General features: G+C 35.7%; 1 protein-coding gene across 1 annotated transcript in view; it reads left to right on the top strand.

The window, feature by feature from the left end:
• Positions 1 to 27,139, top strand: part of ERBIN (erbb2 interacting protein) — an 82,802-nt gene that overhangs the window by 41,877 nt on the left and 13,786 nt on the right. The window contains exons 7-20 of the mRNA XM_050912521.1: positions 3,593 to 3,656; positions 5,468 to 5,542; positions 7,427 to 7,571; positions 8,025 to 8,097; positions 9,181 to 9,310; positions 9,669 to 9,784; positions 10,826 to 10,895; positions 11,931 to 12,030; positions 14,092 to 14,243; positions 14,815 to 14,985; positions 15,783 to 15,965; positions 18,812 to 18,926; positions 20,647 to 20,830; positions 21,658 to 23,179. Of these exons, the coding sequence (XP_050768478.1) occupies positions 3,593 to 3,656; positions 5,468 to 5,542; positions 7,427 to 7,571; positions 8,025 to 8,097; positions 9,181 to 9,310; positions 9,669 to 9,784; positions 10,826 to 10,895; positions 11,931 to 12,030; positions 14,092 to 14,243; positions 14,815 to 14,985; positions 15,783 to 15,965; positions 18,812 to 18,926; positions 20,647 to 20,830; positions 21,658 to 23,179 (3,100 nt within the window). The remainder of the gene's footprint in view (positions 1 to 3,592; positions 3,657 to 5,467; positions 5,543 to 7,426; positions 7,572 to 8,024; positions 8,098 to 9,180; positions 9,311 to 9,668; positions 9,785 to 10,825; positions 10,896 to 11,930; positions 12,031 to 14,091; positions 14,244 to 14,814; positions 14,986 to 15,782; positions 15,966 to 18,811; positions 18,927 to 20,646; positions 20,831 to 21,657; positions 23,180 to 27,139) is intronic.

Below are 27,139 nucleotides of genomic sequence, written 5' to 3'. Positions count from 1 at the left end.
ACACTAAAGCATGAAGCACTTGAAAGGCTGTTAATCAAAATGGGTAATTAATGCCAACACACTAAATTAACCTTGCTTTGTGCCAAATGCATCATTTTGCTTGGAGCTTATCAACAGCCAGAGACTGCAAAACTGGCAGTATTATAATGCAAACCAACTCAGTGAAAATATTTTTACTGAAAGGAAAGCCAAAATACACGGAGACTATTTTAGAGGCATTTATCTGATAGGTAGCTGAAAGTTGGGAAAACGGTCCAATGGAAATATAAAAAGTTTATTTTTTATTTTTTTTTTAAGATTCTGTCTGTTGCCTAATTCTCAATAAAAAGAGCAACCTTTTTAGAAAGAAGCAAGTTATTTGAGAGTGTACTTACGATGATTTAGGGCCCAATCTTGCTATCACACACACCTCTTGAATTGTATGCTACTTGAAGTAAGTTGTAGTGTTAACCTTAGTGAAGCTGACTATTTACAATATCAGAATCTGAGACATAATTTAGACTACCTGATCCCTTAGTGTTGTATTGATTTGACAGCAAGTTCAATAATATGAATTATGAAACAGATTTTTCAGTTTATGGAAGGGATTACATAGTGCTGTGGCAAAGATAGAAATAGGTATGACTCCGTGATCTAGTAAATTTTTGTTTCCAGTCCTGTATTCTTCTTCTTTTAGCATTGAATTTTCCTGTTACTTTAAGATTATTGTCTGAAGGTATAGTTGCTCTATAAACAATGTAGAAAAGCAACGAGATATTAGTCATGGAATAGCTGAAAGTGCTCTAGATTAGGCCGGCAGTGGGGAAGTGGAGGAAAATAACTGAGGCCCTGGTCTTGCAAACACATTTGTGTATGTCTTATGATTGAGTGGATGTGTTTGCTAGATTACAGACATTTTGGCAAGGGAAGAAAAGGGCCCGAAGTCAGTAAAGTTACTTTGTTATACTGTCAGTGTTACATAACATTAATTTTGCAGATACTTGAGAGAGATTTGCAGATACTTGCTCTTGTTCCAAATGGTAAGACCAGGACCCTTGATGAAAAACTGTAACAGTATTTTTATTTCATATTATTTTTAGTAAGACAGTGAAGACTAAGGCAAGAAAGGCGACTTTGGGTTGCCTTAGAGCCATTAAGGATGTAGCACTAGCACGGTGGGAAGGGAAGGGAGCACCAAGATCTTGGGTTGGACCGGAGTATAATTTGTGTATCTAGTGTAATTTGGCAGTGGGAAGGAGAGGAGAGGAGCTTTATTGCTTAGATTCTGTGAATCTGGTGTTAGCTGTGTAAACAGTTTGGCCTCAGAGTTGAATGGAGGAAGGAAAAGAAATCACTCAGACCTTGGACTATGTTGGTGTGGGAGACTGATTATTTTTTTTTTTTTTAAATCTTTACCAAACCATTCAAATAAAAAGCGTTAATGTTGAACTGAAAGAAAAAATTCCATTCATCTCAAGCCACAGTAAAAAACCCCATCCAACTTAGTTTCAATTCAGCCTCATCAAAATTCACTTAAATGAAATTGAACTTTTTTCATTTTGCTGGTGTTACCTGTTTTTTTTCTTCACTTCTAAAATCTGTATATATTTCTGAGCTGAAAATTCAGTTCAAATAAAAATCAAGGCACTGTCTCAAAACTGTTGAAATGAAAGGACTATAAAAATGTTAAAATAAGCCATTTTTTTCAAATAATCATTTATGGAAACTAATGTATCAAATTCAATCCCACATAGCTGTGATCTCCCTTAATCTACTTTTTGAAGCTGAAATTTGGATCATCAGTGGAGTTTTGGACTGCGCTCTCTAGTAGCCCACAGTCTAGCTAACATAGCTTGCAAACAGAAGAAATCTAAAACTTTTTTAAATTGAAGCTATCAGTAAAAGTACGGCATGGTGTTGCCCATGAAGTTTTGAAAGCTGCAGAATGATATGCTAGATCCTTTAAGTGAGTCTTCAGCTGTGCTTCTGCGAGACGCATTGGAGCAAATTTGTTAGCAACATATAGCACTAAAACTGATATTGGCATGGTCTTATAAAGCTTTTAGAAATTCAGCTTACGCAGTATTTCAGAGGGACTTAGATAATTTATGTTAGAATTGGAAAATGAATTTTAGCAGTTGGTTTACTGATAATCATCCTGTTCATTAGGTTTGAGAAATGAGGGAAAATGTTTCTCAGATTCTTCTGGAAGTAGCCTTTTCATGTATTTTTTTCTTTTTCTTCTTTGAGACAGTGGGAAAGTGAGTTAAAGGCTTTCCCCTAAAGCCTGTGTATACCATGTGTACAGTGCAAAAAATGGCTTCTGCTTTTGTCTTGATCATGTCTTTACCTACGAATGCTAAATTCCTAGTTTGTCCCCAGGATAATTACGATAATGTAATGAAAATGAAATCTATAGACAAATGTTGAGTGTAATCCTTTTTGGAGATTATTTCATGAATAATATTAATAATCACATTAACTTTCAATAAATAAGGCATTTTTCATTAGAATGTAATTTTTGAACTGTATATTCAGAACAACTGTAATACGTAGTGTATTTGAGGAACAACTGAAGCTTTGAATAGCTGCATAGAGCATCTTGTGCTCATGCAGATGTTTTTTAAAGATACTAGTGTTCATACATATATTCTGATAATATAAAAGACTGTACCATTTAGAAGCTCTTATATTTAGTTTTTCTGGAATTTTATAGTATGTACACATGGTTTATATTTGAAAGTTTTAGATATTATTAATTGTTCTATGGAAATCTATTACTAAATAAATATAGAACATAATGTCATATGAGGGATTCACAGCCCCTTTGAAAATATCTTTTAGGTAGTACTGCTGTTGACTGGAGTACCGATTGTGTAGACCACCATGTGCAGTGGTAGATAACCTCTGTGGGGTCCCCAAAGTAAACTTAAATGGAAGAAAAATGTTGCCAAAACACAGCTTGAAATAATGGATTATACTTTTTTTTTTTTTGGTCATTGATTTAATCTTTGCCATAAGTTGGCTTAAAGAGTATTGATGTGTCACAAAATCCAATTTAGTAATTTGATTTGTTGTAGGACTAGAGAAATAATTAGGATTCCAGACCATATCATATGGAAGCAACTTTGTCAGCAGCCTGGAGAGGGAGAAAGGCATTGTTGGTTACTGTGATTCAACAGTGCCTTTTCTGGTTTAGCTGATCATTAGACAGAGGTCTGTCTTTGAGCAGAAAACGTAGTTAACCAGCCTTTGGCTGCTGAGAAGACTTACTGTGACTGTAGGTGAAAAGCTGAAGCACTCAAAAGAAGAGTAACTTCACTGACTTACTCTTTATCATAAAGATTACTCTAGTGGTCTTTAGTTTTTGTAAACTAATCTGTAGCTGAGTTGCAGTGTACTCTGTGTGACAGTCAACAGTTGGCATGATCATTAATATGTGCCTGGTTGAGCAGTATGTGAAAATTTTACCTTATTTAGATATCAGTCCAGTCACAGAACAGCATCACTACTTAATACTGATTAAAATAATATATTTGTATGAATACAGGAAGATTGGATGTAACTGGTATTTTCTTAAATCTAATTCCTTATTAATGCCCTTCCTGTGCAGAACCATGTCCAGACTGACTCAGCTGGAGAGACTGGACTTAGGAAGTAATGAATTCACAGAAGTGGTAAGTTTTGCCTTAGTAACAGAGCTTTGTATCTTTTATAAATCTCTTTATCCTTTAATCTGTTTTTAATCAATATGAAAATGTAAACATCAGCTTAAGAGTTCTGCTACTGAGCAAATATTATGTATGCCTTATGCTACTTTATGGAGCCTGTTATAAAAATTATGTGCATATTCTGATGAATACGAGTATATTTTTTCCTCAATTTGAAAATATCACTCTGTGGTATAGTGTGGTTACTGTACTGGTAAAAAATTAATGGTAATATGTGTTTGAATTACAAACATAATTGTTTGGCTTATAATAATTTCTAAACACTTATTGGTTATCATGTATTTAATGTTGCAAGTTCTGTATAAGCTGTGCATAACCTGCTTTTATTATTGTGCACAAACTATTTAGATCCAAGGGAAACTATACCAATTTTAAGTTTGAATATTGTTCAAAATAGTATTTACAGTTGAGGTGCTCAGATTCTTCCTTCAGCATGGATCAACTTGTTTCCTGTTCATGATCTCACAGACAAATACATCTTATATGTACAATCACTTAACATCTCTCTGCTTCTACAATTACGTTCGTGGATAAAGGAATTGAAATAGAAGTATAGTGGAACATACTGACCTGCCATATAATAAAGTCAAGCCTTTGTGTACCACCAGTAGATCATGCAGAACTGAACACTTGCCTAGTTGTATGGTTCGGCAGATAGGGAAGTGTATTTAAGGAATTGTTCATTAGTATTATAACACTTCTAGCCATTACCATTACTGCCATATTCTCATTACAGGGTAGATATTTGTGTGGGAGCCTTAAACTAATGTGTCCAGGCCCACGTTAAGCCATAACAGCCAGGAACTAAGTATAGGCTGCAAAATTACTTGTTTGGGTATATTTTTGGCTGATTGCTTCATCTCTCCCAGCCTTTTAGCTATAAGAGTCAACTACTGGTAACGTATTTAATTAAGATCTTTTGGTAAAAGCACAAAAAGATTTGAAACTGCTTTTTTGGGTAAAAATCTGTCTGAAAGGTAGTCCTCAGTAAAGATTTTCGCTTGGAAAGTGGATTATTGGGAGTCAGGACTGCAACTTACGCAGGAATGCTGTATATTTACAGTATAACAAAATTGAGTTCTGCATTTAACTGAACTTGGTTGTAGTTGTTAAGGTGCAGTAGTACCTGTTTTGTAGTCCTTTCTCAGGAGGGAAGTTTAAATAGAGAGGCATATGCAACATGGATGTTTAGCAAGTAGTAGTCTTTCCCTGATACATAAGATACTTCTAACAATAAGTTGTAATGGAAGCACAATCCTGCACTTCACTTTATGGATGGAGTGGCTTGCTTGCATCATGCAGATGCACCCTTTGTTGCTAGAAAATTAAAATTTGTTTCCCTTTTCCCCAAAGCCACAAAATCATTGTGGTTTTTGAAAAACAGGTCTTCTGAGTTGATGGAATTTAAGGGTTTTTAGACCTTCTCTATGAAGGAGGAAATTATACATGTAACGTTTATTTATTGTGTGCTCCAGTTGAAAAATAATAGTTTCTGTAAAAAAAAAAAAAAAAACAAACCTTTCTGTAAGGATTATTTAGTGCTGTGATTACGTTCTTGAAAGATTTTTGTATATCTAGTATATATTTACATTTCAAAAAGTGAATTATCTGGGTTTTCTTTGACCCAGTGAAAAAAGTGTATATAACAGCTATAATAAGACATTACTTAAAGTTGCAATAGATGAATCACTGAAGTTGTTTTTGCCTTTCACTATTTTTTGTATGAAGTTTTTAAAAAAAATGGCTTCCCTTTACAGCCTGAAGTACTTGAACAACTGAGTGGGTTAAAGGAATTTTGGATGGATGGTAATAGACTAACACTTATTCCAGGGGTAAGTTCTTTTACTGTGTTAAACATTTAGTATTTTAATTTACAGTGGTATTTGCTCTGTCAGCGATCACGTATGTTAAAGTTGCTATGTAATTTTAGTGTTACTTAAAGCCAAAAGGCTAAATGCCACTTAAATGCTTAACGAGTCCACTTAGAAATTGTCACTGATAATGAGAGCTGGGTACACAGCTTTTCTTTCATTGAATGTTATATACCTCTCATCTAAACATTATGTTCCAATTCAGGAAAGGGGTAAAAATCCAGATCAAATCCTGGATCAAATTTAGGGTTGACTGGTCCTTCCAAAAAGGGATTATTTTGTTAGACAGCAAGCAGGAATTTACAGGATAAATATATTGTGTGAATTTTTACTGGTCATGGCTGTAAAGCAAGCAATGCGTGTTCAGGTGCCATGTATACAGGGAGTATAGCCAGTTCCTGAGAAAATGTTCTGTTGACTTTGCCTGGGTTCCTGTCATCTCTCAGAATTACATGGGGTCCAGGCTGACCTGTTATTGCAGTACTTGTGCAGCTGAGCTTATGTTGTAGTAAACTAGTAAATGACTATTGGAAATTTGGGAAGCAGCTTAAAATCATGTCATGGTTTAACCCCAGCCAGCAGCCAAGCACCACGCAGCCGCTCCCTCGCTCCCCCATCCCGCTCCCAGTGGGATGGGGAGGAGAATTGGGAAAAAAGGTAAAACTCACGTGTTGAGATAAGAGCAGTTTAATAGCTGAAGTAAAATATAATGCTAACAATAATAATAATAATGACGTATAATAATAGTAATGAAAAGGAATAGGGAAAAAAAAGGGGGGGGGGGGGGGAAGTCATGCACAATGCAATGGCTCACCACCCGCTGCCCCAGCAGCAGTCCCCCCTCCCGGCCAACTCCCCCCCATTTATATACTGAGCATGACGTTCTATGGTATGGAATATGCCTTTGGCTAGTTTGGGTCAGCTGCCCCGGCTGTGCTCCCTCCCAGCTTCTTGCACACCTGCTTGCTGGCAGAGCATGGGAAACTGAAAAGTCCTTGGCTTAAGATAAGCGCTACTTAACAACAACTAAAGCATCAGCATGTTATCAACATTATTCTCACACCAAATCCAAAACACGGCACTGTACCAGCTACTAAGAGGAGAGTTAACTCTGTCCCAGCTGAAACTAGAACAAATCACTAGCAGTCTTCTGATGTGAGGGCTTTCTTGCCTGATCAGTAGTCTTCTCTACTGTCTTTCCTCACTTCAGCGAATTCTTCCTTGAAGAGCTGAGTGGATGTATTAAACATTTCTACTTTACAGTAAAAGTAAAACTGTATTTGTGAAAGTGACTGGATCTTTCCTGTGAAGATTTCAGTAGTGTGCACAAATCTTCAAGCTTATTCTTGGTTCATATGGAAAGGTAATACAAGCTTGTATTTTGGCTTGTTTCTTCAGTTTATTACAATTAAGGATTCATTGCTGTTGTTTTTGAGGTTAAGTAGGATGCAGTTTTACACAAAAGGCGAAAATAAGCATTAAAAGACTTTACTGGAGCCTAATGATGTCCTTACATTACCTATCTCTGTCTGAAATCTGTTCTAAAGCTTCAGTTACTTGATTCATACTAACTGATCAAACCGTTGAATTTGCAGCAGACTGACTTGAGACCTGCAGAATTACTGTGGTGTGTCTGTGTGTGGAAAAACTTCAACTGTGCGTATCTGCACAAAATATTTCATTATAAAGCTTGAATATTTTGCATAAAATTGTATTTCAGCACTATAAATAGGTTTTCTCTTTTCCTCTGGCATTACACTTGAGAGACAGTTTGTTGTCAAATCTGCTGGATTTTTTGTTTTGAAGTTGCACTTTCTAGAATGCATTATTTTCTCTTGCTTTTAGTTCATAGGCACTTTGAAACAACTGACCTACTTGGATGTTTCTAAAAACAACATTGAAGTAGTTGAAGAAGGTATTTCAGGTTGTGAAAGCCTGCAAGACCTACTGTTATCCAGTAATTCACTTCAGCAACTGCCAGAGTCTATTGGTTTGTATTTTCAATTAATTCATGTTCTTAAAAGCTTATAGTTTAGACACAGAACACTTGAAAATAGACAAATGACACTTTAGATCAAAGTTTCAGTTGATTAAAAGTGCCAGTTTTGGATAAAGCTGTAATGCGTAGCTGAATAATAAAATTTATATTTGTTTTGGAGTATTCTTGACTTTATACAGTAGTTTGTAAATGGATAAGAAACTGTTGACTGTAACAGAGTAAAAAAACTATTCCCCCCGCCCCCGGCTGGCACATGGTAAGCTGGCAAACAAGTTGTGTAGGCTCGTCTGCTTGTTTCCTTAGATATATAGCACTACAGGCATGCCAGGGAATACAGAAGATGTGGTTGCTTGCCCATAGTTTTTTATCCCCTTAATTTAAAATTAAAACTAAGCTTAATGAACTCAAATGTCCTTTGTGATTTACTTGTTCATTTTATTACAGGTTCCCTGAAGAAGGTAACAACACTTAAAATTGATGAAAACCAGTTAATTTATTTGCCAGACTCCATAGGAGGGTAGGTATTTCACCTGAAGAAAAGGTTGAGTTGCCTTTCTGCACACTTTTCTGTAACAGTGGCTCCTCTTTTGAATGTTTTTACACCTATTTGATTTAATTTCTTCTACATGTTAATGTCTTAATAAAATTGAAAGCAAGTGCTTTCATATCTTCTACTTTGCAGCATGTATGTTCTTTGTGTTATTTAGTATCAAAAGACATCCGTTCGTCACTTATTAATGCAGCCACCAATCTACAAAAGAAAAATTGAATGTGAAAGAAAACAAGATGTTTAAAAAGGCAGTCAGCTGCCTGAAGCTGGTTTTTGGCAGTAACATAGCTGTGTCTGTGGTAAATATTGCAAATGATTGAACCACTATCAAAAAGCTTGTAAAAAGTGAATCTGAACACACACATTTTTCTTTTTTATATCATAAGGAGAATTTTCACCTGTTTATCAGCAGGTTTTTTTAATGTATAATTTGGTGTTCAGCAATTTAATTATAATAGGAGAAAAGAAATTGGAACAAATTCCCTTTTTGTACAGCACTTAATTCTGAACCAACTATTTTTGCCATCACTTGCAAGTTTTAAATTAATGTAGGTTATCTTTTGTTGTAAGAATTTACAAAATACTTGTTCACTGCCAGATTCTTACGTTCACTGTCTCTAACTCTTGAAATTCGTTTCTTGTTCAGAAACTGAACTCAAGTCCTGTTTGGCTATGATCTGTCCCATTCTGAATGTTTTTAGTGCCTTGCACTAGCATGTTTTCATGTAGTACACAAACATTTGATGTTGCTGACCACCCGTTTTCACTGAATGCTCTCTTATGAGGGCAGTGTAAAGGAGATTTAAAAAAACAAAACCAAAAAACCCACAATCAACCAACAAACAAACAAACAAAAAACCCAAAACACATTTTCGGTAATTAGTAAAGGATTTTTCTTGGATTTGAATTCCCTTGGGTTTCAGAGTTTTATTTTGAACTAAATTTAAGATTTGTAATTAATAGTGGTATTAACTTCATTTAAACTAAAAGTATTCAATTAATGTTGGATGAATTAAGCTGTATAGAGGAGTAATTTTTTTTTTTTTTCAGGTTAATGTCGGTAGAAGAACTGGACTGTAGTTTCAATGAGATTGAAACTTTGCCGTCGTCTATTGGGCAGCTCTCTAATATAAGGACATTTGCTGCAGATCATAACTTTTTAACACAGCTGCCATCAGAGGTATGTATTTAATTACAAAACTGTAAAATTAACTTTTTAACGTATTTTAAACTATATAGTCTGTACAACTTTTGGATAAGAAGTTAATAATTCTTGAGTAGATTTTCTTCGTGTATGTTTTTAAAGGAGGATGTATACAAATATACAAGTTTTTAAATAATGAAATTCTGAATTTTTTTAAGCAAGAAGTAGAAATTTGTTGCTAGTGTATTGAAACTAAAAGAAGGTTTAATACGTAAGAATAAATCTAATTATACTCTACAGGCAAAAATAGCTGTTATACTAATTGATTTCGAACAGTAAAAATTTGCATATTTGGAGTTGTGAAGATGAATTAATTGTTCGGGGTTTTTTTCAGATTGGAAACTGGAAGCATGTAACAGTGTTGTTTCTGCATTCTAATAAGCTTGAATTTCTCCCTGAAGAGATGGGTGATATGCAGAAATTAAAAGTCATCAATCTGAGTGACAATAGGTTTGTGAATGCATTTATTCAAGTTGAAGTTGTATAAAATGCAATAATAATGTAGAGGTATTGTTATGAATATATTATGCTATCTTTCCTTATCTCACGCACAGCTTAGAAGCTGACTGAGATGCATGTATTTAATGTGTTGTTGTTGTATTCTGGATCTTGCAGTTCCATTGTATTAAGCTGTCTTTATTTTAATGACTTGGCACATGGCACATGCATTGAAGCACAGCTTCAATACATTCATCATTGTTAGCATGTATTTTTCTGGGGAATTAGTTTGGTTATTTTCATGAAACTTTTGATTCTTACTTAAAAGTTGATAGCTTCCTGTATTGCATATGGAGGACACAAAATAGTATCACAGTATAGTGTAAAACACTTGAGTGTGCTGGGAAAGGGGAAAGAGAGAGTTGTGTTTTATTAGAGCTGGTCATTAAAAACTGACAAAACGTTTCTTTTTGGGGAATTGCCAATTTGTAGAATTGAAATATATTGGGAGAGATAAGTCTAAGCTCTCCCTCCTGTTCTGCCAATCCAGCTTCTCTGTACTCCATCTGTAGCTTGATTTATCCATTAACGCTAGAGCTTCCATTATCCAGGGCAGTCCCTTTCCCACACATGTATCTTGGAAAAAAACAGCGATTTTCAGTTACAGCACTTTTTTCTTAATTGGCATACATGTATATTGAAACATAAAATGCTAAGGATTCAGATTAATTAATTCAGGTTAATTGTCTTCAAAATTGTATTCAAGTCACTGAACTGAGTTAAATTCAAGTTACATTGTCACTTCCTTTTTTAAGCTGCTTGCTAAACTGGGCAGAAATGTGGGGTTTTTGTTTGCTTGGTTTTTTTTAATTCCAGGTATAGCTTTGAATCTAAATTAAATGCTGTTGCCTTTCAGCTGTCTATAGTTATTAATTTAACTATATCTGTAAATGTCCTTTTTAAACATTTTTACAGGCTAATGCAGGATTGTTTCTTAACAGTCTTAACAGTATTGATAAATGTACTTACATAAATTCTTGTTGTAATTTACAGACTGAAGAATTTGCCATTTACCTTTACAAAACTGCAACAGCTTACTGCTATGTGGCTATCAGACAATCAGGTGAACTTTTTTAAAATTAAAAATAGATGATTGTTGAATTTATTCCTAATGGAATTGACAAGTACAGAGCCATCTGTTAAATAATGAGACCTGGTACGGTGTATATATATCAATTCTTCCTTGACATTACTATGTCAGTTCTCCTGAAATAAACAACACTGAGCCTACCTGTCTTTGGAGACTTTCATACTTCTGTGAAAGAACTTTCAAAGTTCTGTGCTGTTAGGAAATGCAATTTAACAGATGTTGGATTTTTTCGGTTTTGTTTTTCTTAATTCAGGCTTATTTACACAGGAGAGTTAGTGCTTGATAAGCTAGTACTTGAATGTGTAGCATGCTGTTTCTTCCACAGCTATACCATTGGGGAAGCTTAGCATACCTTTTTTTTGAGCTAGGTTTCTTGCCACACCTTGAACTCTGTGACTGTCCGAGTTTCAAGCTATTAAGCAGTAATTCACGCGCCTGTGGCTTATATTTTTGCTGTGTATTGAAGCCCTCTGTGCTATGCTGATTTCCTGAATGGCATTAAGGTCTACAGGGCTGCCAGAAAAACACTAGCCTCAGATGTAGTATAATGAAAGCACTTTTACTAATACAGTAATTTCAAGAATCCCCTGCCCTTTTTTGTAAGAGGTGGGGAATATTCAATCTGGTGTCAATATGAAAAATAAGTACAAAATTTTTCTCTTTATGTGATTGTCTGCAGCTTTAAATGGCCAAATATTACTGTGTATTCCAGATCAGCCTGCTTTGGGATAGTAACAAGTCCTAGCAAGAAACTGGGTTATTTTTTGAATATCCACTGTTTGCTTTTCTTTTAAAGCAGTTACTGAGTTCTCAGTCAAAGCCAGTCATCAGTCAAAGACAGACATGTTAATAATTTCATTTTGTGAAAATTATTCAGAGGAGAAATGGTTTAATACAAGGCAGAGTAGTCTTCAAAGTAATGGGACAGGCATGCTCTGTGATATGTTGATCATATTTACTTTTTTATATATATTCTTATAACATATCCTTCTTTCATTTGCTTCCTAGTCTAAACCACTTATCCCTCTTCAAAAAGAAGCTGACCCTGACACACAGAAAACAGTGCTTACTAATTACATGTTCCCCCAGCAACCAAGGACCGAGGATGGTAAGAATTTCTGAAATACCCTGTCAGAATGCTCACTTTTGAAAATAATAATGGGAAGACTGTCCAGCTAATATGATTTTCACTAGTTAGTACTTAAATACAAGTTTACTTCAAACTTGTAAGTGATGAAGAGTTACATCTGAAGAATGAGAACAGTAACTCAATGTCATCTACATATTGGTAAATTCTAGGTGAAACTGTTTCAGTGAGCGAGGTGAGGAATGGACTGGTTGGGATCACATTCTGCGATGGTTGCCACTTCCTGGTGTGACACCCTATTTCATTCTGACAGAGCTTAATGGTTTGGGGTGAAATTCTCCTTAACAGTCTGCTTCAGACTGACTGTTTTAACAGAATGTTAGACAAAATGTTTCCTCCATTACTGAGTACCTATTTTTTGAAAAGTACATACCATTCTATGTTTTATTTTAAAAGAAAAATAAAATCGGTCCAGAAAAAAGCATATTGCTCACATTTAGTTTGAACTGTTTTATAAAAAGTTAGGCTCAAAATATTAAGACCTTGCCAGAAAGTTATTTCTGCACACTTGTGAAATAGTTAGGAAAATAAGTAACATTCCATGAGTAACCCCATCAGGAGTTAGGGAAAGAGAGTTAAATCTCTTTATTTCTCCACTTTCTTTCCCCTGCAGGCAAAAAGAAAAGCTTGTGCTGCTTTAACATAAATGGAGAGGGGGCACATATCAATGGAAATACTGAAAACTGACAAGTGGCAACATTTGCTGTTCCATGGCACAAGTGTCTAGTACACTGAGAGAGGAGTAATCAAAAATATCAGCTAAAACAGTAAATTGTGCATCACTTTTAGTGCCTTCTAATGCGGATAATGCATCTGCAATACCTCTGATAGAATGTGAGAATTATAAAATCATTTGGAGAGTCAGTGAAGTTCAAGATTGTTCCTGAAAGCATTTTCTCCATTTGAACTTTTTTTTACCCAGGTGCTGGGGTTTCTTTCTGTAGACAAGGAAAGGGCTGCTTGTTTGGCTTAAGTTGACAGAATACCTGCCTCTGAGGTGGTCCTTCCAAACGGAAGGTTTAAAGTTCAACAGATAGTGTTTTTTAAAATTAAAATTCTTAAAATTCTTTATCAAGTTCTTTTTTTGGTCAGGAACAGTTTCAGTGATAGTGAAATCCATTAGAATATTTTCAGATGTGTTAAAATTGTAAGTTTACACAATAAATGCAGAGTAACAAATATTCCAATGCACTTGTTGAGCCCTATAATTAAGTATTTTTCTATTTCAGGTATAGAAGTAGTTAATATGAACAGTCTTGGCATTGCTACTGAAGGATATACATTTGCTGGGGTGGTGGTGGAAGATTTATTAGACTATTTGGCATGCTAAAGTAGAACCTGGCTGATGTAACACAAGGCATGGAGACATGCTAGAATAAGAGACAGTGGGTACCCAAAAGATTTTTTTATCTCATGTAAAATTAAGCAAGAAATAGTTTGTAAAGCTCCTGTCATTTGTATAACTTCTGCAAAATCGTGTGTTTACCTTAAGTTTTAGATGCTTTAGGGTTTTTTTCAGGATTAGTAATAATGCGGGTTTTTGTCACTAAGTCATTCTTCATTTAAAAATTTTCATTAAATGAATTCAGGTGAATGCTCTTACGTGCTTAAAGAGACCACCTCACTGAAGTCAGGCTATATAAATCTATATCAGTATAATTTACACTTATATATCTACATATACATATTTTCATATTTATACATATATATGAATAAAAATAGTTTGCAGCAGAGTTCTGCTGAAAATTTTCAAGTGTGAGTGTTAAGACTAGTGTACAGCTGTATGTATGAAGTTTTTTTACTATTGTGAAAATACAGCCAAGTTCATAAAGCAGTGGCAGTGCAGCTAATCTTCATTTGAAGCATTAATCTTCAATTAATGGTGCTGCTAGTCTCTTATCTTTTAAGAATACATACAAAAACACACCAGTCCCATCCAAGAGAAAGAAAAAGAGGATTTTTATTTCACATAATGTATCCTACTCCTCTTAAGAGAGTTTTTTTGGTTGTTTTTTTTTTTAGTTATGTTCATATCTGATAATGAAAGTTTCAATCCATCTCTGTGGGAGGAACAGCGGAAACAGCGTGCTCAGGTGGCATTTGAGTGTGATGAAGACAAAGATGAGAGAGAGGCACCGCCTCGGGTTAGCATTGAATTTATTTTTGAATACTTGGTGCTTCCCTCCCTCTTATCCCCACCCCTGAATCCCATCCTTTTCCTTACTTTGGCTGTGGATTTCGCTCTGCCGAAGAAATCAAGTCTTCGGTTATTAGTTAAGAGTATCTAACAGGATGAAACACTGTGTTTTGGGGTTTTGTTGGGGGTTTTTGTTGTTGGTTGGGGTTTTTTTGGCCAGATCATTTAAAGTGGAGCACAAGGGAAAAACTTTCAGCTGATGTAAGGCAATGTAGGGCATAACTAGGAGACTGCCTGACTGGTGGTGCCATGGAGAAGGATAGTGGGGAAACAACAAGTAATCCTGATTTTTCTTTAAGTAAATTACAGTTGTCGTAATTCTTCCTGCTTGCAATCAATGGACACATTTGGGGGGGGGGGGGGAAGTGATTCATAATCTTGCTGGGTTTTATAAACTTAAGTCTGCATCAGTGCACATAGACTCGAACAGCAAAGTGGAGGTCCTAGATTGTTCAGCGTTTTGTCCTAAGTCACTGTCTGTTTTAAAGCTGATGTTTTAATTATGGCTTATAATTAAATGTAGAACATCATTGCTTTTTATTATACAGGAAGGCAACCTGAAGAGATATCCAACTCCATATCCTGATGAACTGAAGAATATGGTCAAAACAGTCCAGACAATTGTACATAGACTAAAGGATGAAGAATCTACTGAAGATACTGCCAAGGAGTCAAAACGAGAAGGCCAGACGGTTTCTGTAAAAGATGTGGGGGTAAAGGTTAGAGATAGTATTCTCTTCTGACTTTGCAAGAACTTCCAAAGATCTAGAGTGTCATTGATCCCTTTTAATTCTCTTCTCCCTCCCCACTAATGCCATAGCAAGAAAAATTGTCAGATTAAAGAACAGAACTTACCTCTTCACCGTCTAAAGAAGTCTGTAATAAATGTCTGGTTTGCAGTAGCAATTTTCCTCTGACACTTAAGAACAAGGGAGGTGACTTGATTCTCAGACAAATACAACTATGGATGTCTTAAGGAGCTGGCTTCTTCGGTTTCTGGAGGATGATAGCATCTTTGTCATCCTCTGATCCTCTTTTATCCACCAGGCTTCACAATGAAATTCAGGATAATCTCTAAGGTTCTTACTGCTGCCCTTGTGGCTGGAGGTTTTACATAATAAGTTGGGAAGGCAGTCATAGCAAGTTGGCACAGGAGTCAGTAGTCTCTAACAGATTGATGTAGGATGATAGATGATAGGGCTACTGTTTGGTGCTGACATGTCTTGTTGTAGATATTGTTGGCCTTTTTTTTAATTATTTAACATGAAATTTGATGGTACAAATTGACCCCAATAAGGAGGAGAGTCAAACTGATTGACAAAGGGTAGGGACTGTACCTCAGTAATCTGCAGAGATTTCTCTGCATTTCATACCTGGTGCATTTCATACTTTATAATTTCAAAGCTTAGATTTTCCATTCCATAGTTTCCCAAAATACATAATGTTAACTCTAAATATCATATATTACTGAAAACCTTTCAAGATGTTTTTTCTGCTAATGTTCTTAATCCTGTAGACTTCAGAAATTGCTTCAATAAAGAACAAAGCAGATGACAGAAAGCAATATTCAGCAGGAAGCTTTGTGCAGAAGCCTACTGAACCAGAAGCTGAGCACAGCACTGCAAATTCACAGATGACTGCACTTGTTAAAACCTTGCAGAACACGAAAACAATTGTCAACCATGAAGACACGCTCGAGGTATGGCATTGCAATGAACATCATAGCAGTCAAAGAATTCTGCTGGTGTTGTATTGAATTTGTTACTCTGGGAGATGAAAATTTATATTGACAATAGCAGAAAATTGCCATCCATAAATGCTGTAAATACAGATGGTTTCAAATGCAATAATTTTCTCACTTCAGATTATATTAAGTAAAAGTTGAAATAGCTAATAAAAAGTTCATAATGAAAGATACATGCATTTAAAGAAAAATAAAGCAAACTTGATTAAAAGTTGACCTAAGTATCAAACTGTGAAAATATTCAGAATTTTCCAGGTTTTGCTTGATTGTCAGTTCTTCATTAAAGAATCGATTTTAATTGTCACTGAAATAGCAAAATATCTGATTAGTGGGAGCAATCAAAAACTTGAATATCCAAGTGACTATGCACATTCATTTCAAAAGAAAAGTGAAAGGTGGGTTTAAAAATACATAATCCTCTGTGTTTATTAGTGAGCTGTCATGAATATGACTTGGATTGTGTTTACATCTTGAGTCAGAGATTTTAAACTTCTAAACTTCTCTCTGACAAACACCATGTATTTGTTTATTTAGAATGTTTCAGACTTATGACAAATTTTGGAACTTGTCACTTAATCAGTTGCCAGTCACAACCTGTAAAATGCTTTTTTCATAGTTTCACAAGCAGATTATTTTTGCCTGTGTTGTGTAAGCAGTGGAACATGCATATATCATACTTTTGCTGAAGAGACTTTGTGATAAGCAGTTGTGGCTGTTGCTGGCTATTTCCCCACTAGCGTGTTCCTGCTTCTACATACGTTCTGAAAATATTGGTTTTGACATTTTTCTCTAGTTTAAAAACATAATTTCAGAAAATCGTATATAGTTGTCTAATGATAGTGACAGCAATTCTTTGTAGCTGGCTGTATGCCAGTAAGTAAATGAGGCAGCAGTGTGTAGTCAGTCAGGGATAGTGAATTCCTTACTTCCATCTAATAACCTGCTGGTAACTCTGTCGCAGTTGAATGGAGGTTTCTTAACTTTATATGCGTGTAAGTTTTTCATTTCAACATTGATTACACTTGTTGTATGTCACATCCAAGAGGACGGGCAATGTGGTAGAGGCAGTGAAGAGGTTGTCTGTTCCGATTGCAGAGAAAAACAGATGGATTTTTATTTTTTATTTTTAATGAAGACTGTCATAGCTTGTTTGCTACATCTCAGTCAGGTTTGTCCTCCCTGCAGTCCAAAGAACTGGCAGGTACTTAGTATCATGGGAAAGGTGGTGCTCTAGTAGGTTCCACACATTAAATGTTCTGAAACTTGTAAGAAGTGAACATTGACAGACTCTTTTTGCAATCTGTAACATGGATTTTGTAGCATTTGTTCACTGGAAGCATGTTTACTAGAAAGAAATTTCCACTTCAGGGAAGGAAGTTTTTTTTTCCTTCAAAATATTACTGGAAACAATCGTTTTTTGAAGATGATAGGAATATAGTGCTGGCAGTAGGATACTGAATCAGTTGCATGGCTGGTCTTGCAGCAGCTTTGTCAGTTAATCTCTTTCGTAAGTGCACTGAGCTCCATCTTATGGTTAGGAACTAGTGATTTCTAGCTTAAATGTATTCAGCATTGCTTTATTCCTCTGCCATTGTTCTTGAAGTTAAATAACTTCTCTTCCTTTTGGAATTTACCTCCAGTGTAAATTTAAGATATAAACCCAAGCTACGCTTGTTCTTTTTTTGCTACACTAAGCAAGCCAAGCTCATTCGGTCTTTTCTCACAGCACAGCTCTCCATTCCTAAGATTGTCTTGATCATGCTAGTCTATAGCTGTTTCAGTTTGAGCTCTTTTCTGGAAAACCAATACCCAGCTAGTCAGTCTGAGGTGTTTACTGGTTCAGTGATAACTTTCTGACTTGAACTCAACTGGAGGTTCTCTCCAATGGTGGAACAGAGGCTGCATCTGCTTGCTCCAAGTAGGTTTTTGCAGCTGAAGTTACCGGTTTGAGTGTTGTTCCCATGGAGTTCATCAGTGACAATGCAAGTCTGCATATGCTGCTTCTTAAAGATAATTCAGTGGCAAATATTACTGAATTTAATTGACTTGCTGTCATGGCTTAACCCCAGCCAGCAACTAAGCACCACGCAGCAGCTCGCTCACTCCTCCCACCCAGTGGGATGGGGGAGAGAATCGAAAAAAAAAAAAACCCTCGTGGGCTGAGATAAAGACAGTTTAATAGGACAGAAAGGAAGGAAAAATAATGATAATGATAATAATAATAATATGACAAAAATAATACTAAAAGAATTAGACTATACGAAACAAGTGGTGCACAATGCAATTGCTCACCACTCGCTGACTGATGCCCAGTTAGTTCCCAAGCAGCGATCCGCCCCTCCCAGCCAACTCCCCCCAGTTTATATACTGGGCATGACATCATATGGTATGGAATATCCCTTTGGCCAGTTTGGGTCAGCTGTCCTGGCTATGTCCCCTCCCAGCTTCTTGTGCCCCTCCAGCCTTCTTGCTGGCTGGCCATGAGAAGCTGAAAAATCCTTGACTTAGTATAAACACTACTTAGCAACAACTAAAAACATCAGTGTGTTATCAACATTATTTTCCTACTAAATCCAAACCACAACACTATACCAGCTACTAGGAAGAAAATTAACTCTATCCCAGCTGAAACCAGGACACTTGCACTGCAAATGCACTGCACAGTTGTTATGTTATGCCTGTGTTACGTTGCTTATTTTTTTCCCCTTTATTGTTCACTGGGTGACCGTTTAGATAGCATTTACTTAACCTTTCAGCAGTTCTTTAAAATGCACAGCATAAAGCTGTTTTTTCTTTAGCAGGAGTCAGAAGAACTCTCCTCTGATGAAGAGATGAAAATGGCAGAAATGCGACCACCGCTGATAGAAACCTCCATAAACCAACCAAAAGTGGTAGCTCTTAGCAATAACAAAAAAGGTTAGATACCATAATGTGCAATAGAAGCGTTGTGTGATTCTGATAATTTGTCAACTCAAAGTGTCTAGTTTTTTCAATTAAATTATGTAACAGTAGATTTTATTTGTATGTTTTAAAAGAAAGATAATCAATTCTCTAGTTAAGCAATGAAAGCAGAAAAAAATTCTGCAATATCTTATACTTGAGTGTGTGGTAGAGAAAGCTGTGCTGACATCCTGATTTTCTTGATTCTTGTCATCAGTTCAAAAGCAGAGGGGGAAAGGAGATGTGTGTGTTTTAGGGGACTGTTAGCTTGGACACACTCTTGATATGCTTAAGAAAAGGATTGCAGAAAGTGGTATTTACCTTGGAAATATTCCTTATTTCCCCCCTCCCCCAGATTTTGTGGGTTATTGCTGCTGTAGGCAGCAATATCACTTGTTTAAATTTCTTAGAGAAGCTGTGGTCTTTTCCTAAGGTTTAAGAATAAACTTCTCTTGTGGCAACTCTTTCTCAAGAGTCACTTTACTCTCTTATTTTTCTTTCCTCTAACAGGAAACTTCAGAACATTGTTTTTGTTACTTAAGTTTTATATTCTCTGAAAGGTAATTTTGGTCTGGGTAACCATTTCCTTAAGAGTAAAGAATGACCTAGGATTCAGAGAAAACATAATTTAAAAGTTGGAGAGCAAATTGTGTTTTGCTTCATATGATATCCTATTCCAGTACTTTCTAGTACAAAAGGCTTTTCTGGCCTTCTGGTAAAAGGCCTTTCTGGACAAAAGGCTCTTTGGTAGCAGGAAGAGTCTGCTGAGGATCACATGCAGGTGAAAAGATTGGTATTTATCAATGCTGTCTTTGGGGTTTTATGCCTGACTAAAGTACTAAGTCAAAACTTCTTTCTTGTCTCTGGAGATAGACATTAGTTTCACAAAATTTATGCTTTTGACACCTGTAACTGTGTCTTGAAGCAAAAATTTGAATGTATTTGTTGGTACACTTATATCAAAATCGTGGCTAGCTTGAAGTCCCACAGGGTAATTATTTTTATATGGATGTAGTATGTAAGTATGCATACATTATGCAAGAATCAATGTGCACAGGTGTAAATTACTCTGAAAATGTTGTCGTAAGTGATCTGCAAAGTGTGGGAATGCATTGGTTTCCAACTCTGCGGAAGAACATTTTTCTTTCGTGTTTTTTACATTTATGAAGCTATACAGAGCTTATCCAGTGATCTAGGTCCTTCCAGAGTGTTTGGTCTAATAAATAGCTATTTAACAATGATTTAATGTTCAAAATCAGGAACTATGTGCACTTTCAAAATCCTGCATGTAAAGCAGTGTAGTTCATTTTCATAGGGGCTAATAGACTCATGTAATTCAAAACTTTGAAATCATTGCAAAAACAGAAATATGATTTGATGGATATTTCGGGGAAGTATTACATAATGTAGCCCTAGCTTATGCCAAGGAAACTTGGAATAAAGCAACAAGTTAAATTTCATTAACGGGTGAGGGCTGTTTACATTGAACCAAATATTTAAAAGATAGCAACTATTGCCAACAGTCTTTTGTAAGTCTAAATGAAGTTTGCAAAGGTGTTAGCTTACATTTTAGTGTCCAGTAGTAAGAATTACTGAAAAACAAGAGACAATTTCTAAATACCGTTACATACACATGTTAAATGGCTGTTAAACAGATGTATGTGTCTGTAACTAAATTGGCAAATTTTTATTTCAGATGATTCAAAAGATGCTGATTCCTTATCTGATGAAGCTACCCACAATAGCAATCAAAATAACAGCAACTGTTCCTCTCCTTCTCGAATGTCAGATTCTGTTTCCTTAAATACTGACAGTAGCCAAGATATTTCACTCTGTTCTCCAGACAAAGAAACACATGCTGCTGTTTTATCCAAGATCAGGTTTGTAAGATACTGTATACCACTGAGCAAATATAATAGAAAAATGTTACTTAATCTTTCATACTGTGTCCATTCCTTTAATTCATTAGTTTATCATTCATGAAATAATTTAAATTTTAATGTTTTAAAATAAGCTTAAATAATGGAATAGTTCTCTTTAAAAAAAAGAAAAAGGGACAATAAAATTCAGAGGCTAATTTTAGTATACAAGACATGGTTCCCACCTGTTTTAATAATAGGGTATAATAATTTCATCCTTATAATTTGTTATCCCTGCAAAATACTTCAATACACCATTTTAAAAGCTCTATGTTTTTATTTGCATAATTTTGAAGATCAATTTGATTACTAACATAACTATAAAAGGCTTTTAGAAAGTTATAAAGAATGGACTTACAGGTTGCTACTCTTGTTGAGGTTTTAGTTAGAAGGTGCCTTTTTTGTTTCTATTGGCAATTTAAAAAAAAAAAAAAGACATTTGTCCAAAATTGTCATGGAACTTGCAAGTATTTGATAAAAAAAAAATTGCGTTATTGTCAGTGTGTACTTTTTGACACTTTTAAACTGTCTTCAATAATTCCTGTTGAATTTAAACAAACTTCTGAAATCAGATGACACAAACATTGCCAAAATGAGCCCTCTATATAATGTATTTCTGTAATGGTAAGACAGCAAATCATAAATCTGGTTGTATATTGGTCTTTGGCCTGTTTTGTGTGCGCAGTATGGCTGTGTTGCATGTTAATGATTGTTTTTTCTAAAACAGTTCTTAAAGGAATATGTTGATTTCTTTTGGAATTTCCTTTAAGAGCCATCTTTTTTTCCAGGCGAGAAGATGAAAATTTGAATAATCTTTTGCAAAATGGAGGTGAATTGAGCATTACAGTAGAAGAAAAAATAAATGTGCAAGAGAAGGTTACAAATTTGTCTGAGTATGAATTAAGTATTGAAGAAAGATTAGGCCTGATAGGAAAAGGTGTTGATCTAAGCACTGCTACAGAGGAGTCTCACAAATTAGACCAAATAAACATGAATATCAATAAACTGGTTAGTGAAGAGGCAGTGCCAGTTCCTGTAGAAAGGTTACAAACACAGGAAATAGTTTCAGTAAAGGGCTTTTTGAAAAACAACACAAAAGAAGAAAGTGAGCACTTGGAAAATGGAAATAAATATCCTATAAATAAAGTAAATGGACATCCTGAAGAAGCAGTACAGTCTCCCAGTAAAGACAAACTAACGAGAAGCACTACAGTTGATTGTGATTCTGCTGAGCTGTCTGTTTCGAGGAGCACTGAAGATTTGTCCCCACAGAGAAGTGGTCCTGTGATGAAATCTCACAGCATCACCAGTATGGATGCTGGTGGTTTGAAAATCTACGATATTGTCAATGAGAATGGATCTCAACAGTCAAACTCGGTGGTAAAATCCGCATCTGATAGTGCAGATGGAAAAAACATAGTCCGAAGTAAATCTGCTACTCTTCTGTATGATCAGCCTTTGCAGGTTTTTCCTGGGTCATCATCATCATCTGATTTAGTATCTTCTACAAAAACTGTGTTCAAGTTTGACTCAAATCACAATCCTGAAGGTGCTAATGTAGTGAGAGGATCAGTGACAAGTGGTGCACAGACGTTCTGTGCTCCCCAGTATAATATTCAGTACAGCAGCAGTGCAACAGCGAAAGACACCTTGTGGCCCCAGAAACAAAACACCCAGGTAGAACAAGGCAGCTTACCTCCTTCACGTCTGCTTAGGTCTGACAGTACAGAAACCCCCAGCTATGGAAAGCATTCTGCCAATATGAATTTCTCCAACCATAACAATGTCCGAGCCAGCACTGTGTATAACACTCATCAACGGATGGCTGGGAGACATATAGATATGTGGGCTATTCCACCGAATGATAGACTGCCCCCAGGAGCAACCAGACACACTCTTCAAAGGCAGAGCAGTGTATCTTCTACAGCTTCTATAAATGTTGGGGATACTGGACCTTCAAGGCGGACCCAGGTTCCTGAAGGGGACTATTTAACATACAGAGATTTGCATTCAATGGGAAGAGCTCCACCAGTAATGTCTGGGCAACAGAGACCTCTTTCTGCCAGGACGTACAGCATTGATGGTCCCAATGTACCCCGACCGCAGAGTGCTCGGCCATCGGTGAATGAAATACCAGAAAGAACTATGTCAGTTAGTGACTTCAATTACTCACGGACTAGCCCTTCAAAGAGATCAAACCCAAGGGTTAACTCTGAGCACTCTTTACTAGACCCTCCAGGAAAAAGTAAAGTCCCTCATGACTGGAGGGAACAGGTGCTGCGACATATTGAGGCTAAAAAGCTAGAAAAGGTAAAAATAATAATTTTAAAACTTTTCTACCTTTCTGTTACCTGGATATGGAATAAGTTAAATACTCTGTGTTTTGAACTGCTTTTAATTACCAGTGAAAATGTACTTCTGATAGTGCCTTAAAAAGGGTAAACACGTTTGTGATGAATATCTGAGAAACAGTCAAATGGTAGACTGTAAATGAACTTTTCCCCCAAAGAAAAAAGTCCCTGTTTTTACATCATACTTGCCAGCTTAGTCCAATTATTTTAGAATACATTAAATAATGTCACATGGACCTGCTGGACTGCAAGGCCAGCTTTTTTAGGCCAGGTGATTTTTATTGTAGCATTGTATTCATATTATACTAAAATATTCCCTTACACTTCTTGATCTTTCTGTTCTGCGTTTTTTCCCCTATTTCTTCTCTTTAAGAACAAGGAAAAGATAATCAGTAAAATCTATTTGGAAGTATAGGTCTACAGCTTCAGTTGCTGAAGAATTCAAAAGCCATAATTAACGTGTATTTGCCTCCAAGCCAGTTGTCTTTTGAAGTTGGGTATCTGACAGATTGTTGAATGAATATTTATTGCTGTGAGATGAGAACACTTAAAAATCTTGTTCATTTCAGGAAATCACAGGAGGTTTTGATACAACTAGAGATGATGGACAGGATTCTTTATGTACTGTAAATGCTATCAAGAATTTGAGTTGATATGTAGAACTGAACAATTATATATCTTCAAAGAATTTGAGTAGAGACTGGAAGAGTGTAATCTATGCTGTCCAGCTAAACCAGTTTAAAATATCATCTCTAAATAATGGGTAGAATGTCATTAGCCTGATCGTGTTTCCTTGGAGGGGAAGTGAGTAAAGCAGCCACAATACACTTTGATTATGCCAGCTAGATGGATTTTCTTTTTTAATTTCTTTTGAAAGAACATCGTTTGGTTTGTGATGATTATGCTAAATTCTTCAATATCCGTGACAGCTAAAGAAATTTAATTGGAAATGGTTGGAAAAATTACTTTTAACTATAATTTTTCTTTGGAAATCCAAGTATTTGGAGGGATAGGTTTGCTTTTGTTTGTTTTAAGTTGCATGACTTCTACTGATAGAAAGGGATGGGTTTTGTTTGTTTTTTAAAGAAGTCTGCACAACAGCTGCACCTGTTCTTCTGATCCAGTTTGAGTCACATACAACATAAAATATTTTAAGGCTTTCACAGTACTGTGGTGTAGTGTGGGGACCCTTTGTCCCACAAGGCAGTCACAAACCTCACCATGTTCCAACCCTAATAAAAGGTGCATTCTCTGATCTTCCATTCTCCTGGATGCACATATCAAACCTTACATGAAATGACAGAGAAGCAAAAATCCCAGCAATCCCTGAATGCAGAGGGAAACAAAACTTCAGTGCACTGCTAATGCAGTTTGTCTATAGCTCATTCTTATATCATCTACACTTGACATGTTAGGAACAATGTTTAATACACCAGTGATATCTGTTCGGGTACTGTAGCAGTGGAATCACCTTTACTGAAATGAAACTGATTGCCTGACTTGATTCACTTTATATCTGTCCATACTTTCTATCATGCTTTATATGTAAACCTTAATTTTTGTTTCCTACTAGAGTGATATGGAATAGCTGCTATTGAGATCTTAGCTGTGCATCTAATTTAACAGACCTTAGAAGTCTGTTTTGTATGTGTATGTTTCTTTTGTTCTGGCCTTGAAGCATTTTAAAGTAGCTTTTACTTAGCAATCTGAGACTTACTATGGGTTTAAAAGTGAATGTGTATATAATTGTCTACTTTATATTCTCCGGGATATGACTGACCGAAAAAGAAAAATCTGAACTGTGAAAAATGTAGATATCATCCTATATGGTAGTTGGCAAATACGATAATGTGGAAATTCTAGGAATTTACTGGATATTTCTTTGTTCTTTTAAAATAATGGTTTCGGTATTTCTGTTTGTAATTAAAAATAAACTGGGGGGGGGGGCGGGGCTCAATCTATAAACCAGACTTCTGAAATGTTTTGAAGTCTGAAAAAAATTTCAGTAATTACAGAACTCATTTAATGAACACGCATTTAAGGAACAAGTTCAATTACAGAGCTCATTTAAGGAACATTTATTGGAAATTGCTTTGACAAAGCTTTCATGGATTTAAAATCACATTTCTTTTTTTAAAGCATAAGACACAACATTGACAAAAACAGGTATACAAAATTAAGCCTTATGATGAATATTTAATTAATATCTTCTTGCCTGTGGTTACACACAACAGTATGGGTTAATAGTATTACCTTTGCTGTGACTCTTCTGAGTCTGTTACTGAATTTAATCGTGCTTATTATTTCTATCCTGTACTCGTTAGGAAAGAGGGCATAGTGGGGTTTGGGGGGTTGGTTTTATTGTGGGTTTGGGTTTTTTTCTTTCTTTTTGCTAAGCTCTTGAAGTACTTGTTTATTTTGTTTTTGTAAAATTTAGTAACTGGAGGGAGAGAGAGAGACGGGGGGGTGAACCCACTTAAAGAAACAGTGTCTGCTTGTTGGACAAATTGGAGAAGCTAGTTCTTGTTTTATGTATTAGCCCTTTTTACCTGATATAGGTAGGGGAAAAAAAAAAACTTTCAAGAGTTTAATTTGCATGAGGAGAGACACTGGATAGTTCTAAGTCCAGCAAAAATTATTAACAGTGGACTCCAGCCAAGTAACCAGCATTTGTAATCCCTTTGACAAAGTGTAAGGGGGCATACACCGATCAACTAAAATTATCCATCTGGTTGAAGGAAGGTAAAAACAGTTGATGAGACCACTTGTAAATGGAAATTTTGCATATATTCAGGAGAAACAATTGTTTACCTGATGCAAAGCAGATTTTATTGTGGGACAGAGAAAAGAGTTTATTTAAATGTCAAGCTGCTCTCTAGTGGTTATATATGTAAGCTGTTGGAAAGCATGCAGTCAGTTCTGCCCCACCCCCAACTTTATAAATTTAGTGCACAGGTGAGTTTTTAAGAACAGTAATATTTTTCAGCATATTTTCATTTTTGAGTGTGACTTGCCAATTTTACTACGTGATATGTCCCAGTAGTCTTCTATAGTAGTCTTGTTGCAAGTTTTCATTTAGGAATTTAAGCTAAAATACAGGCTGTGTAAAAACACCAGTGTCACACACATTTTAATGTGTGGTAGAGGAATTTCTCATCTGTAAATTGCAATATTAAATATCTGCAACAGTCATCTGCAAATATCTATTATATTTCTATGTGCTGAGTAGGCAGAAACAGTTACTGAGCCTGACTCTGTCCTTTCCTTATATATGTATTTTTTTTGTTGTTGTTGTGGATTTCTTTGGAGTTCACCAGGTGTGTGTTTGCTTTCAATTCTAATTTCATCTGGAATTAAGTCCTCTATTTTTTATCTACTTTATCTACTCTTTATGTAAAATGGCAGAGCTTTCAGAGAAGAGGTCATAAAGTTTGATTCCTACTTTCCAATTCAGAAATCAGAATAGGTGGTTTTATTCTCTAAGTTGCCAGTGTACAATGCCTTATGAAAAGAAAAAAGTCCAAGTGGTTCAGTGTTGATATAGAATTGCAGTTTTAATCAAAGTTTGAAAGTTTTTCTTGAATTCATTTTTTACGCTACATACCTAACATGCAAAAATATTTTAACTGATATGGTCTCAGATTTTCTCCAAGTTAACCGTGCTTCAGTATGTCAAGGAAAGTAACTTCAGTGGGTCTGTGCACACATAAAATTAAGTGCTTAAGTGTTTATAAGATCATAGCCTGAAGAATATTTTGACACTGATAAATTACAGGAATGCTATCCATTTAGTAGTTGTTAGTTTTAAATTTTGATTTTAGTTTTGGGTTTTTTTCTCCATTTTGAATGGACTACTGAACCATCAATGTGTTACAATGATATTTTGTGGAGTTCAGAAGTCAATACATCATACTTCAAA

Source organism: Gymnogyps californianus, chromosome Z, assembly GCF_018139145.2.
Source record: "Gymnogyps californianus isolate 813 chromosome Z, ASM1813914v2, whole genome shotgun sequence".
NCBI lineage: Eukaryota > Metazoa > Chordata > Aves > Accipitriformes > Cathartidae > Gymnogyps > Gymnogyps californianus.
The sequence above is the reverse complement of the archived record's forward strand: the minus strand, read 5'-3'. Positions and strand labels throughout refer to the sequence as shown.